Source organism: Lynx rufus, unplaced genomic scaffold (assembly GCF_022079265.1).
Source record: "Lynx rufus isolate CCGP_SWC_20201006 ecotype Redwood Valley unplaced genomic scaffold, mLynRuf1.p SCAF_3, whole genome shotgun sequence".
In the NCBI taxonomy this organism is placed as follows: Eukaryota; Metazoa; Chordata; class Mammalia; order Carnivora; family Felidae; genus Lynx; species Lynx rufus.
In genome coordinates, this window is record NW_025814845.1 from 40,413,507 (window position 1) to 40,425,738 (window position 12,232).

Below are 12,232 nucleotides of genomic sequence, written 5' to 3' on the forward strand. Positions count from 1 at the left end.
GAGAGAGAGGCCAGACTGGGCTATTGGATGCTTCATCGGTGGATCTTACTCCTAGCTGTAAGCTCGGATCACCTGGGGAGACTAGAAAACCGATCTACGCACATCACCCAGACCAACGAGTTAGAATCTCTGGGAATGGGACCCAGGCGCTTCCTGGCTGATTTGTTCTTCCTTTTTAACTTTGTATAATGGAAGACTTCTAACGTGCCCGACTCAAGTTGTACAGTGACCTGTCAGTTAATCTGTCACCCAATTTGAGCGTGCATGAACTCATGGCCAGAATGCATGAATCCACTACCACTCTCCTTGGGTTATTTTGAAGCCAATCCTAGACATCGTGTCATTTCACCCATAAATATTCCATCATGGGTCTCTAAAAGATAAAGGCTCTATTTAAAAAATGTTTTAAGTGTATTTATTTTGAGAGAGACCGAGAACGTGAACGGGGGAGGAACAGAGAGCGAGGAGAGAGAATCCTAAACAGGACCTATGCTGTCATCGTGGAGCCTGACCTAGGGTTCAGTCGCACAAACTGTGAGATCATGACCTGAGCTGAAAGCAAGAGTCAGGTGCTTAACCGACTGAGCCTCCCAGGCCCCCTGTGACTCTATTGAAAGAAATAACTGGAGTTATTAAAAATAACTTACGATGCCATTTTCTCACCCCTCCCCCACCAATTGACAATAAATTGCTAGGAGCATCAGATATCCAGTGGTCAAATCTCCCCGACTCTCTGATAAGTATTATCTTGCATTTGTTTTATTCTAATTGAGATGGAAATTAAGAGTGACCCATGGCCTTTAGTTGCTATGTCTCTATGCATTTGTCTTGCCTCTTTTTACCCGCTTTGCATAGTATTTGTGAAGGACCCGGAGCGTTTGGCCGTCACGTTCTCACGTTCAGAATTTTGTTGATTGCATTCTGTAGTGTGTCTTCATGTGCTTTATCTCCTGTGTTTGTTGTAAACTGGTGGTCTAGAGGCTTGATCTGACTCAGGTTAGATTTTTTGGCATGTGTGCCTCAAAGATCATGCTGTATCCTTCCGTCGGGAGCTGCATGCTGTCCAGTGGCCTTCCCTTTTGTGACATCAACAGCCATTGTTGATCATTACCTGAATCCATTAACTTACGACCAAAGCGATGCTCATACGCAGCCGGGACTAGAACCACTGGTTTGAACGCCCAGACGAGGGGACTGTGTCTTTGGTCTCCACTGTCTTTGCAGGGTCCTTGAACAGAGGCAGGTGAAAGTGATGTGTCTCCTTTTTCCATCTTCATTGAGGATGTTTTTCTCCCTTCTTCCTCTTTTGGTTAGCTACATGTAATTATTTAGGCAGAAGCATATGGCATTATTATTTTGGAGGCTTGTGATTGTGACATCCCTTGCTGTTGGTGTGAACCAGGTAATTTAAAAAAGTATAATTGTGTTTTTTTGTTTTTGGAATGGTTATGAGGATTGGAGATTGCGCAAAGCACTCTGACTTAACCTTTGCAAAAATATGTTTGTGTTGTTTTAGCGAAACGTTTCTCCAGCTTTTGGGGATCTGTGGTAGCCCTTGACCCCAGATCTGCCATCCATTTGGTTATTTTGTATTTGGGGGCTCTGAATAATATTTAAGTGACAAAAAAGGTTTGCTTCATTTTTTTTTCTTTACTTATTTATTTTGAGAGAGAGAGAGAGAGCCAGTGAACAAGCTGGGAGGCACAGAGAGAATCTCAAGCAGGCTCCATGCTGTGAGCTCAGAACCCAAATGGGGCTCGAACTCACGAACCGTGAGATCATGCCCAAATCAAGAGTTGGACACTTAGCCGAGTGAGCTACCTAGGCACCCCAAAAGGTTTTGTTTCTAAATTAAGTTAGAAAGTTGTAGGGACTTTCACCATTCATGAGTTTGAGCCCCGTGTCGGGCTCTGTACTCACAGCACAGAGCCTGCTTGGGATTCTCTCTCTCCCTCTCTCTCTGTTCCTCCCCTGCTCTCTCTCACTCTCAGAATGAATAAACTTAAAAAAAGAAAGTCGTATTGATAAATAACACAAGAAAGGTGCCCAGGACTTTTCTAGGCGTATACCAGGCTGTAATGCAGAGTTTGACGTATATTACGTGGAGAGAACAATTCTAGTTGGTAGAAAGTTGTTGTGTTAGATAATTAGATAATTGCCCTCTGGAAGGGCAATACATTTGGTCTTGTAATTGTGCAGAGTATGTCCCAAATGACTACACCAGGTCAGGTGAAGCTGTGGTCCTCACAGATGGGCCGAGCACGGGGAATGTCTTGGTTAGCTTGGGCTGCCATAACACAATACCGTAGACTTGGGGGCTTAAACAATAGACATTTATTTTCTCACAGTCCTGGAGGCTGGCAGTCCAAGATCAAGGTGTTGGCAGGTTTGATTTTTCCTGCAGCCCCCTTCCTTGGCTTGCAGATGGCCATCTTCTTAAAGTGTTCTCTCATGGTCTTTTTCTGTGTGTGTATCACAGGTGTCTCTTCCTCTTACAAGGACACCGTTTCTATTGGGTGAGAGCCCCACTTTAGTGACCTCATTTAACTGTGATTACCTCCTTAAAGGCCCTATCTCCAAAGATAGTCACAGTGGGGATTAGGGCTTTCACATGTGAGTTTTGTGGGGGGGAGGGGGACACAGTTCAGCCTATCCTAGTGAAGGGGAATCCCAGGGCTGAGATGCTCTAGGTCTAGGAAAGCATGATGATCCTGTGGAATCTTCTTGGGCTCAGGGGGCTTGGCCTTGGGAGGGGAATAGGTATGAGAAAGACTGGGCCTTGCTTGCTATAGAGGGTTTGGGGCTGCTGGGTCAGGAATATCAGGAGCCAGGCCCTGGGCCACAAGATGGGCACTGTGGCTTGGGACTCAGAAGTAAGCCCAGTCATCAGCTTTAGGACCACCATGAAGCCTGGCAAGCTGCAAGGATGATCTCATGCCGAGTCTCTGTGGAAGTTAGCTTCCTCCACGCCCATACCCTTGCCTTCTGTCTGTGAGGTAGACTGGCCGAGAGAGGAGCACGTCAGGCCCAGGAGAGTCAGTGCAAGGGGAATGACTCCACTGTAGGACTCAGCTGTAGAACTCGCCCCCATGGAGGGGACCTTAGTCCAAATCACAGCATCTAGAGCAGTCTCATAAATGCAGGTCCCGTCTGGGTTAGGGCCATCTCCAAAGGTTGACTCTGGCCTCCAGCTATTGGCCAGGGCCCCATGAACCGGGACTGGCTTCCCAGAGAGAGAGGTTGTCGGGACAACATGGTTATCAAGACCAGCCAAGTGGACTTGGGGTTCACAGTGAGGCCCCAGGACCAGGGTGTAAGCCGAGGGGAGGGTAGAGTACAAAGTAAGAACGGAGACAGAAGCTCTTAGTCCTAGGGAAAGGCCCAATCTGTGGGGTTGTGAAAAGACCCCTCAGTGTAGCCACCCTGCAGGTTCTAAGAACTCTCCAGGCCACCTTTGGGATGGATGGCAGCAGACCATTTCGCATGGGCTTCTATACGCCAGGCTCAGTTTTCTGCCTGGAAACTGAACTGACCTAGAGAGGAGGGGGAGAGGCAGAGGAGTCAGGCCTGGCCCTTCGGGAAGGAAACAGCCAGCAGGGCTGAGAGCCCCTATTGGGCACGTGTGTGAGACTGCTTCCTCTGGCTGGCCAGCCAATGGTATGGTTTCTGTGTTATGTCTACAGTTGCAGCCCCACGGTGAGAGCAGACCGTCCTGCCTATCAGCAGATAACCTGCTTGTGGCAAAAAGATATGTATAGAAATTTCGCAATCCAAGGCAGGATAATGATAAGGTGGTAAGAGTTCAGAGACAGGAAGACAGGGAATCATGACGGGCTAGAGACTAGGGAGAATTATTTTTCTAAAAATCTTTGTGAGAAATTTTAAACGTTCAGAAAGATTGAGTGAATCCATCTACCACTTAGCTTTAGTAGTTGTTAACATTTTGCCATGTGTGGTTTATCTAACTATACATATATATGCATATATACGCGTATATACATATATATGTATATATATATGTAGTTATACCTATGTTGTGTCTATACATAATATATAATAATATGTCCTACATATTCTTTTTAAGTTTATTTTGAGAGAGAGCGAGCACATGTGTGAGCAGGAGAGGAGCAGAGAGAGTGGGGGGAGAGAGAGAATCCCAAGCAGACTCCACACTGTCAGTGCAGAGCCCAGCGTGGGGCTCGATCTCATGAACCGTGAGATCATGACCTGAGCCAAAACCAAGAGTCGGATGCTTAACCGACTGAGTCACCCAGGTGCCCCAATACTACATATTTAATAACATATGATATGTAAATATACATGTACCACATACACACCCCTACTTATTTTTCCTTGCTAAAACATTTGAAACTCCTGCGAACATCTCCTAAGAATAAGGATACTCTCTCTCTTATGTAATTATAACAGCATGATCACATGTGAGAAAATTAACAACTGTTTCCTGATATCTGATATTCGGGCCCTAATCAGGTAAGGATCTGAGTGATAACAATAATAATAGTAATAACTAATATTTATTGGACACTTAGTATGTTGTAGGTCCTGTGCTCAGTGCTTTATGGTTATTACCTTATTTAATTTCCCTAACAGATAGGAATATTGTAGGTACTATTGTCATCTCATTTTATTTAATGTAATTTTTAAAAAGTTTTTATTTACTTATTTTGAGAGGGGGTATGAGCGGGAGAAGGGCAGAGAGAGAGGGAGACAGGGAGAATCCCAAGCAGGCTCCGTGCTTTCAGCACAGAGCCTGACTCAGGGCTCGAACTCATGAACTGTGAGATCATGACCTGATCCAGAATCAAGAGTCGGATGCTGAACTGAATGAGCCATCCAGGTGCCCCTGTCATCCCATCTTGTAAGCCAGGGAACAAGTTCAGGGAGTTAAGTGACTCATGTGACTCCCACAGCTACTAAGTGGTGGGTGATTCCAGACCTAAGGCTTTTTGACGATAGAACGCTCCCTTTCGGCCGCTACTCTAGTGAGTAAGGAGCCTTCACCCGCCTTCATGACTGGTGCCAGGGAACGTGGGGGGTGGGTATAAAGAGGAGGGGGAGGAAGGCATTCCAGGGGCGTGGGGTCAGATCCTGAAAACACCATTTGGGTGCTCGGGAAATTTCACAGCAAGGGACTGGCTGGGCTGTGGTTTGCAGCTGATTTCATCCCCTTCTGTCTTTTGACCAGGCACTGCTTACTCTCTTTTCCACTAGGACTGGGTAGGGAAAGAATCGTGGCAGTGTGTTAGCAGCTCTGCTGAAAGATTTGACGGGAGAGAAGGAAGGCGGAAGGGTGAAGGTGACCTGGGGGTTCTTGGTTTTCCACTGGGCCCCCTGCAGTGTGGTGGATGATGAGTAGCTGTCTGGCTTGGTGGCAGGATCTTGCCTAATTCGGTGGCCAAAGGATCTTGCAGAAAGAGCTCCTTTGCCTTTGCGGGGGGGGGGGGGGCGGCCACCTTGGTCACACGACTGTGGTCTCGTCGGTCTGTACCTGGGCTTAACCTTTCCTATTCTCTCCCTCCACCAGCTCGCAGACTTCAGAAGAGAGCGCCATTGAGACAGGTTCCAGCAGCTCTACCTTCGTCAAGAGAGAGGATGAAACCATCGAGGACATCGACATGATGGATGACATTGGCATAGACTCCTCAGACCTGGTAGAGGACAGCTTCCTGTGACTGGCAGATTCAGGGGGTACCTTCCACTCTTGGAGCCACCTTGGATCCCTTTAAGAAAACCACTTTATTGCAATACAAAGTTGGGGAGGAGGACTTGGACGATGTGTAAAGAGAAGTTCCCAGCCAAGGGCCTCAGGGAGCCTTCTAAATATGGATGAATGGGATATTTCGGAATGAACTTTCTTAGCGTTGCCCTTGCAATGCTTTAGTAGCATCTCAGCGGTGTGTGAAGTTTGGAGATAGATGGACAAAGAAATAATAGGCCACGGAAGGTGAACTTTGTGTTTCAAGGGCATTGGTGAGAGTCCAACATACACGATTTTTATTTACGAGAAAACTCCAGCATTGTAATTATGTAAATAACTCTAACTGAGGGTGTGTTTAGATTTCTATTAACTGCTCTGGACTTCTGAAGAGACCACTCAACCCATCCATGTACTTCCTGCTTGAAACCTGGTATCAGTTGCCGTTGAACTTTCCTGGGAAGTACATGCAAAACCACTTTTGAACCTTAAAAGGTACTGGTACTATAGCATCTTACTTTTTTTTTTTTTTTTTTTTTAGTGTTAAAGAGATAAAGAATAATAATTAACCAATCTTGTTTACTAGATTTGGGTCATTTAGAAGCCCAGCCACTCATTTTCATATTGTAATCTACTGTTATCAGTAATGCTACATGTGTAATGTGTAACACGTTTTCCCTACAGAGAAAGCACAATTAAAAAAAAAAGATTCTTACTAAGTAGGCGACAAGTTTGACAGTTTGTGACATTTATATCAAATAACCGATGTTTCTCTATAAAATATGGTAATAGCTTTAGTGGATTAAATTTAGTTGAACATAGAGAACAGTAAAAGTAGTGTCTTCCAGGAAGTCAGTGTTTTTAACTGTGTGCCGAATAGGTTCCCTAATCCGTTGTACTAAAAACAATTAACTGCCCTCTGAAGTAATGGGATTTGAAAGAAACAAAACCCCGAAATCCTAAATGTTCGCAATCTAAAGGCATAAGCCTATGCCTAACATGACTTGTCATGTTACTACCTAGTGGAAAATACAATCATTGGTAAAAAGACTGGATTTGCAGAGGTCGTTTTCATGCTTGGTGATAACTTTGGTGGATCCCCAAATCTGTGTTTTTAAAATGTTACAAACCCTAGAAGGGTCAGAAGGTTGCCTGGAATATCAGCCCCCTTTCTTTCATCTCATACCCCAAAGAGAAATAGTTTGAAACTGTGAGAACATAAAGGCATTATTTAATGAATACTGCATGCGCATTGGCCTGGATCCTTGGTTCCCAAATGGGATCGCAACTGGGAACACCAGATTCTAGGTCCCCACCCCAGATCTTCTGAATTATTAAGTCTGGTCAGGAGTAGGAACCTGTCTTTTTATAAACTCCCTGGCTGTTTTGATTAGCCAGGTTTGGGCAACACCAGCTTAGGGTACAGGAAGTTGCCATGGGACACAGATAATTTGAAATTTGGAACTAGGCTAGAAGTCAGCCATGCAGGAAGCCTACCATTTAAGTCCTTGGCTTTGGGTCAGTGACGTTTAATGCCATATATGTGGCAATTGCTGCCCTTAATTTAACTTTCCAGTCTTAGCTGAGGCTGCGAAAGCAAAACCTTGGTTTAGCAGGTCTTTCCAAAAGTAAAGACATTGCTCCCTACTGCATGGGGGACCTGAACTTGCCACCCAACCCCGCCCCCAGCCCCCCAGAGGCATGTACAAAAATGATGCGATTCAGAGTGCCAGGTCTCTGTATAACCAGGTTAATATTTTGGTGAAAACAAAAAAAAAACCCTAAAAAGTTGTGCTGAAATTTTGGGGTGACATAGCAGGACACATTGTCACCTCCATCCAAACTGTCAGACGGATTGGGGTGGGTTCATTGGCATTCTCTGCACTACTGCTTAATTGCTGACACCATATGAATGAAACATGGGCTGTGATTGCCGCAATCACCGTCCGTGCTCCTTGGAAGAAATAGCAGCAGAAACAAGGTACTTGACTACCTAGTGGTATAATCTCAGTGCAAGCCCCAACTTTCTTACCCACCTTTTTCATACTAAGTGTGAAGACTGAGCCAGACTGGCCAATTAAAAAAGAAAATCTGACTAGGTTCTGTAGAGCCAATTAGACTTGAAATACATTTGTGTTTCTAGAATCACAGCTCAAGCATTCTGTTTATCGCTCACTCTCCCTTGTACAGCCTTCTTTTGTTGGTGCTTTGCATTTTGATGTTCCTTTGAATTTTGTGTGACATCATGGGGCTGGATGAAAATTCTCAGACAAGCAGGTTCCAGTCCTAATGAATACTCCCACCTAAGTTTTTGTGTGACTGCATCTTATTTTTTTTAACAGTATTTTCATTGTATCACAGACTTGTTTCCTTTTTGGCCTCCTGCAAAACCGCCAGATGAAAATTTGCCAATCCTTCCTGCTTTCTGTTTTTATGAAGACAATCAAAGCTGGCCTGAGAAACACAATTTGTGACTTTTTTTTTTTAAATGATCAATGATGTCCTTAAAATGTGGTCTGCCAATCTGTACAAACGGTCCTATTTTTGTGAAGAGGGACATGACATAAAATGATGTTATACATCAATATGTATATATGTATTTCTTTATAGACTTGGAGAATACTGCCAAAACATTTATGACAAGCTGTATCACTGCCTTTGTTTATATTTTTTTTGACTGTGATATTCCCCACAGGCACATTAACTGTTGCACTTTTGAATGTCCAAAATTTATATTTTAGAAAAATAAAGAGAAAAATACATAAGTGTTTCCAAAACAGTGGTGTGGTGAATGTTTGTGAAGTAACTCAATAGGTAGGGTCTACTGATAAAAAATGTATTACAGAACGCCCCGTTTGTGTTTTTGTTTTAAAACATGTAAATGAAGATCTTTATATTTCAATAAATGATATATATAATTTAAAGTTACACTAAGGTCCCAGCATTTTTGTTTTTAGCTGAATCACATAAATTAAAGCAATCTTGTTCAATGCGCTTTCTGAGCAGTATTTCAGTAGGGCTTCATATCGTGGTTTTGATGAAACGAATGGGAAATTTAAGATTTAAACGTTATTTGAGCGTGTTAGTTTTCAGACACAGCGTTTAACTTAAAGATAACCGGCACTTGGCTCATCCTCAATCCTATTGTTTGTTTGTTTGAATAGCATTTTATTGCATCGTGTTTTTCTCCCCCGCAGGAGCACAGGAGTGCATTTGCAACATTCAAACATTGTAGGTGTGTGTGATACGAGCGACTAAAGGCTTTCTTCACTATATCTTCTTCCCTGTCCCTGTCCGGGTTCCCAGAGGCAGAATTGCATCTTTCATCTTTCCACTCTCCTCTCCGTGCATCTGCTTATGTACCCGTATCTACATCTCTATTTTTGCTTCATGTTTTACCTAAATGGTATTTACTTTACGTAACGCTTTGTAAAGTGCTTTTTTTCCTTTTTTTAAATCGGCTTTATTTCCTACAGCAGTTTTAGGTTCACAGTAAAATTGAACAGAAGGTATGGAGGTTTCCCGTATACCCCCTCTCCCCACTCATGCAAAGCCTCCCCTATTATCAGCATCTCCCACGAGAGTGGTACATTTGTTCCAATTGATGAACCTATACGCATACATCATTATCAGAGCTTATACTGCTCTTCTCTTTTAATGCTATGTTTTACAGAGCTCTGTGAGAAGTACATATAGATAGACCTCCCTCGATTTTTATCAGCTATATAGTTTCTCATTATGTGAATATACCATAATTTATGCAATCATGTTTCTATAGGTGCATTTATAGGTTCCCATTCTTCGCTACAGAAATGACTTCTTGAATAGCCTTGTGCACACATAGGAGTGTCTTGTTAGGGTAGAATCCTGGAAATAAAATTGCTAGGCCAAAGGGTGTGTGGAAATAAATTGATGTTAAGCCCAAGCCTTCACTTCCGACTGTCACAGTAAATTTTGGAACGGGAGTCACCTGCTTTGCAGATTATTTTATTAGCCCTAGTTTTCTCGGGTCTCCTCTACCTCTCATTGCTCGCTGTGAAGTCGTAAGTGTCAGGAGGGTGTCAGTTTTTGCACTCTGAGGCATGCCGAATCAAACGACATGGATTTACAAAACAAAAATCGTATAATTCAGTTTCTTTTTTTTTTAATTTTTTTTACATTTTTTAAAATTTATTTTTGAGAGAGAGAGAGAGAGAGAGAGATAGAGCACAAGTGGGGGAGGGGCAGAGAGAGAGGGAGACACAGAATCTGAAGCAGGCTCCAGGCTCCGAGCTGTCAGCACAGAGCCCGATGTGGGGCTCGAACCCACGAACCGTGAGATCATGACCTGAGCCGAAGTCAGTTGCTTAACTGACTGAGCCACCCAGGCGCCCCTATTTTTTTATTTTATTTTATTTTTTTATTTTTTTAAATTCAATTTGTTTTCAATTTCCGGTTATGGAAATTGATTGTTATTAATAATTGGAATATAGCACCCTATTCCAACAGAACTCCTTCTGGCCCATAGTCAATCAGCCTGCAGATCAAAGTACACCTCCTTGGAGTTAAGTTAGAAGATGTCAATGTAGGCTGAGTATTGGCTCTGCTTCTGTTCAGCCCCAGAAAGGAGAGGGATCATCAGGAACAATAATCCTACTGATTAAACAATAGCTGCCTAATCTAGCATCCACACGAAGCGCTAAGCCTGCAGAGAGATCTTTCTGTTCTGCTGTTTAACGTATAACTCTACCTCTCAACATCGTATAGACAACGCGGCCTTCTTTATCCCCTCGTGATGATAAAAATGACTTTTACTATTGGAGGATTTTCCAGCTTTTTCAAAGATCCTGTTCACATTCACTTCTTTTGGTTCTCAAGATGGGATTTTGAGGCAGGGAAGAGAGTTTATAGATGAGGAAGCCCAGCGACTTCTAAAAATCATACAGCGGAGTGATGAGAGCATGAGGGCCAGAAATTCGAAATTGTACCAATTCCAGCGCTGTTTATACCACAACAGACCAGGGAAAGCAAGAGATACTGAGAAGCCTTGCTGCTAGAGGTATTTCAAAAGACAAGTGATGGATTAGTTGGCCTATGGAAGTATTTTACACGTTTATAATAACGATTTCCTTTTAGGCTATACTACAACAGCTGTAATAATGGATATTATGACTTTAACAGTTATATGCTTCATAAAATGCAGCTCAGGAAAATGACTTAGAATATCTGAATCCATCATAAACTAGGCAATTTTCCCCAAGATAATGGCTATAGAAATGCTTCATTATCTCTGACTCCGAATACATATAAGGATCAAACCCAATCATGTTGTTACAGCAAAATGAATATACTGTGTTTATAACAGACACAATTTTTTTCACCCCTACACTTAAGATACAGGTGAAAAAATATATATGTGGCCTTAATTAGCAGATTATAATGTTCTGTTCCACCCGGTTACATGAATAGCACCTGTGTCCTAGAGAATAATGAACGCATCCTCCAAAATATATTCCTATGTGGCTAATGTTTCCATCACCCACATCCTAGTCCACGTATAAAACAGTGGAGATATCAAGGACACATGGTTTCACATGGCAGGGGGAGCATATTTGCTCCCTGTTTCTGGTTTAAAGGCTAATTGGAATTTTAAAAAGATTTGCCACATTATCCTGGCAGATGGTATTTTGCTTTATCATTATTCATGGGTATTAATGACTTCCCTCTGGAGCATGTGTATCCTGTCTATTTTGAATTTCATTACATTTCATGCTGACTGCTCCGCACAGAATCGGATCCAGTGTTTTCTGTGTGGTGCCTAAGCTGCAGATTGTTGGGTTGGTCAAAGTTTTAGACTTGAGGAGGAATTAAGGAACGCTTTGAAATGAAGAAAACGTTTTTCTTCTCTGACCTGAGTATTCCATCCCATTTCTCGTTTTGTTCGAGCTTGCTGTCCCACAGGGTAGCCTGTCATATCTGGTGTATGTGGAGACAGTTCCAGAGTGGATACATTCTTCGCCAGCCTGAGATGATTAGACACCCGTTCTTTTTCCCTAGAAAGGTTGGGGTTAGTTTCCTAAGTGCAGAAAATGCATGAGGACATGATGTAATGATCTGGCCACAGAAAATCATCTTTTAAATTAATCTCTTCAACAAATATTTATTAGAGAGCAGCCTCTTCTTTGTTTAGGTGATCTCTAGGATATGTAAGCCTCAGTGAGGCAGCTGGCGGAGTTGATTCCAACTGGCTAATTACCTGAGGGGAACATTACATCACAGGGCAGAGCAGCGCAGAACAGAAAATTGTGGTGGGTGGAGGCCACGGTCTGTATGTGGGAGTAACAAGCAGCCGGAGGACTATATCATGTATGTTCTGAGTGATATGGATTATAGCTCTAGGGAGCCTTCTGATAAAACCAAAGCTTTTCTGCAACCAGAGGACATAGAGTGTTGTTGGAACATTCGAGAATGGGAAGGTAGGGCCAGGGGAGCCAGACCTGGTAGATTTGCTTCCTGAAGCCCCTGTCCTAGCTTGAT

General features: G+C 43.1%; 1 protein-coding gene across 1 annotated transcript in view; it reads left to right on the forward strand.

Annotated features, from left to right (window-relative positions):
• Positions 1-5,757, forward strand: part of PDGFRA (platelet derived growth factor receptor alpha) — a 37,959-nt gene extending 32,202 nt beyond the window's left edge. The window contains exon 22 of the mRNA XM_047090991.1: positions 5,546-5,757. Coding sequence (XP_046946947.1) covers positions 5,546-5,693 — 148 coding nt within the window. The 3' untranslated portion in view covers positions 5,694-5,757. The remainder of the gene's footprint in view (positions 1-5,545) is intronic.
• Positions 5,758-12,232: the final 6,475 nt, after the last annotated feature.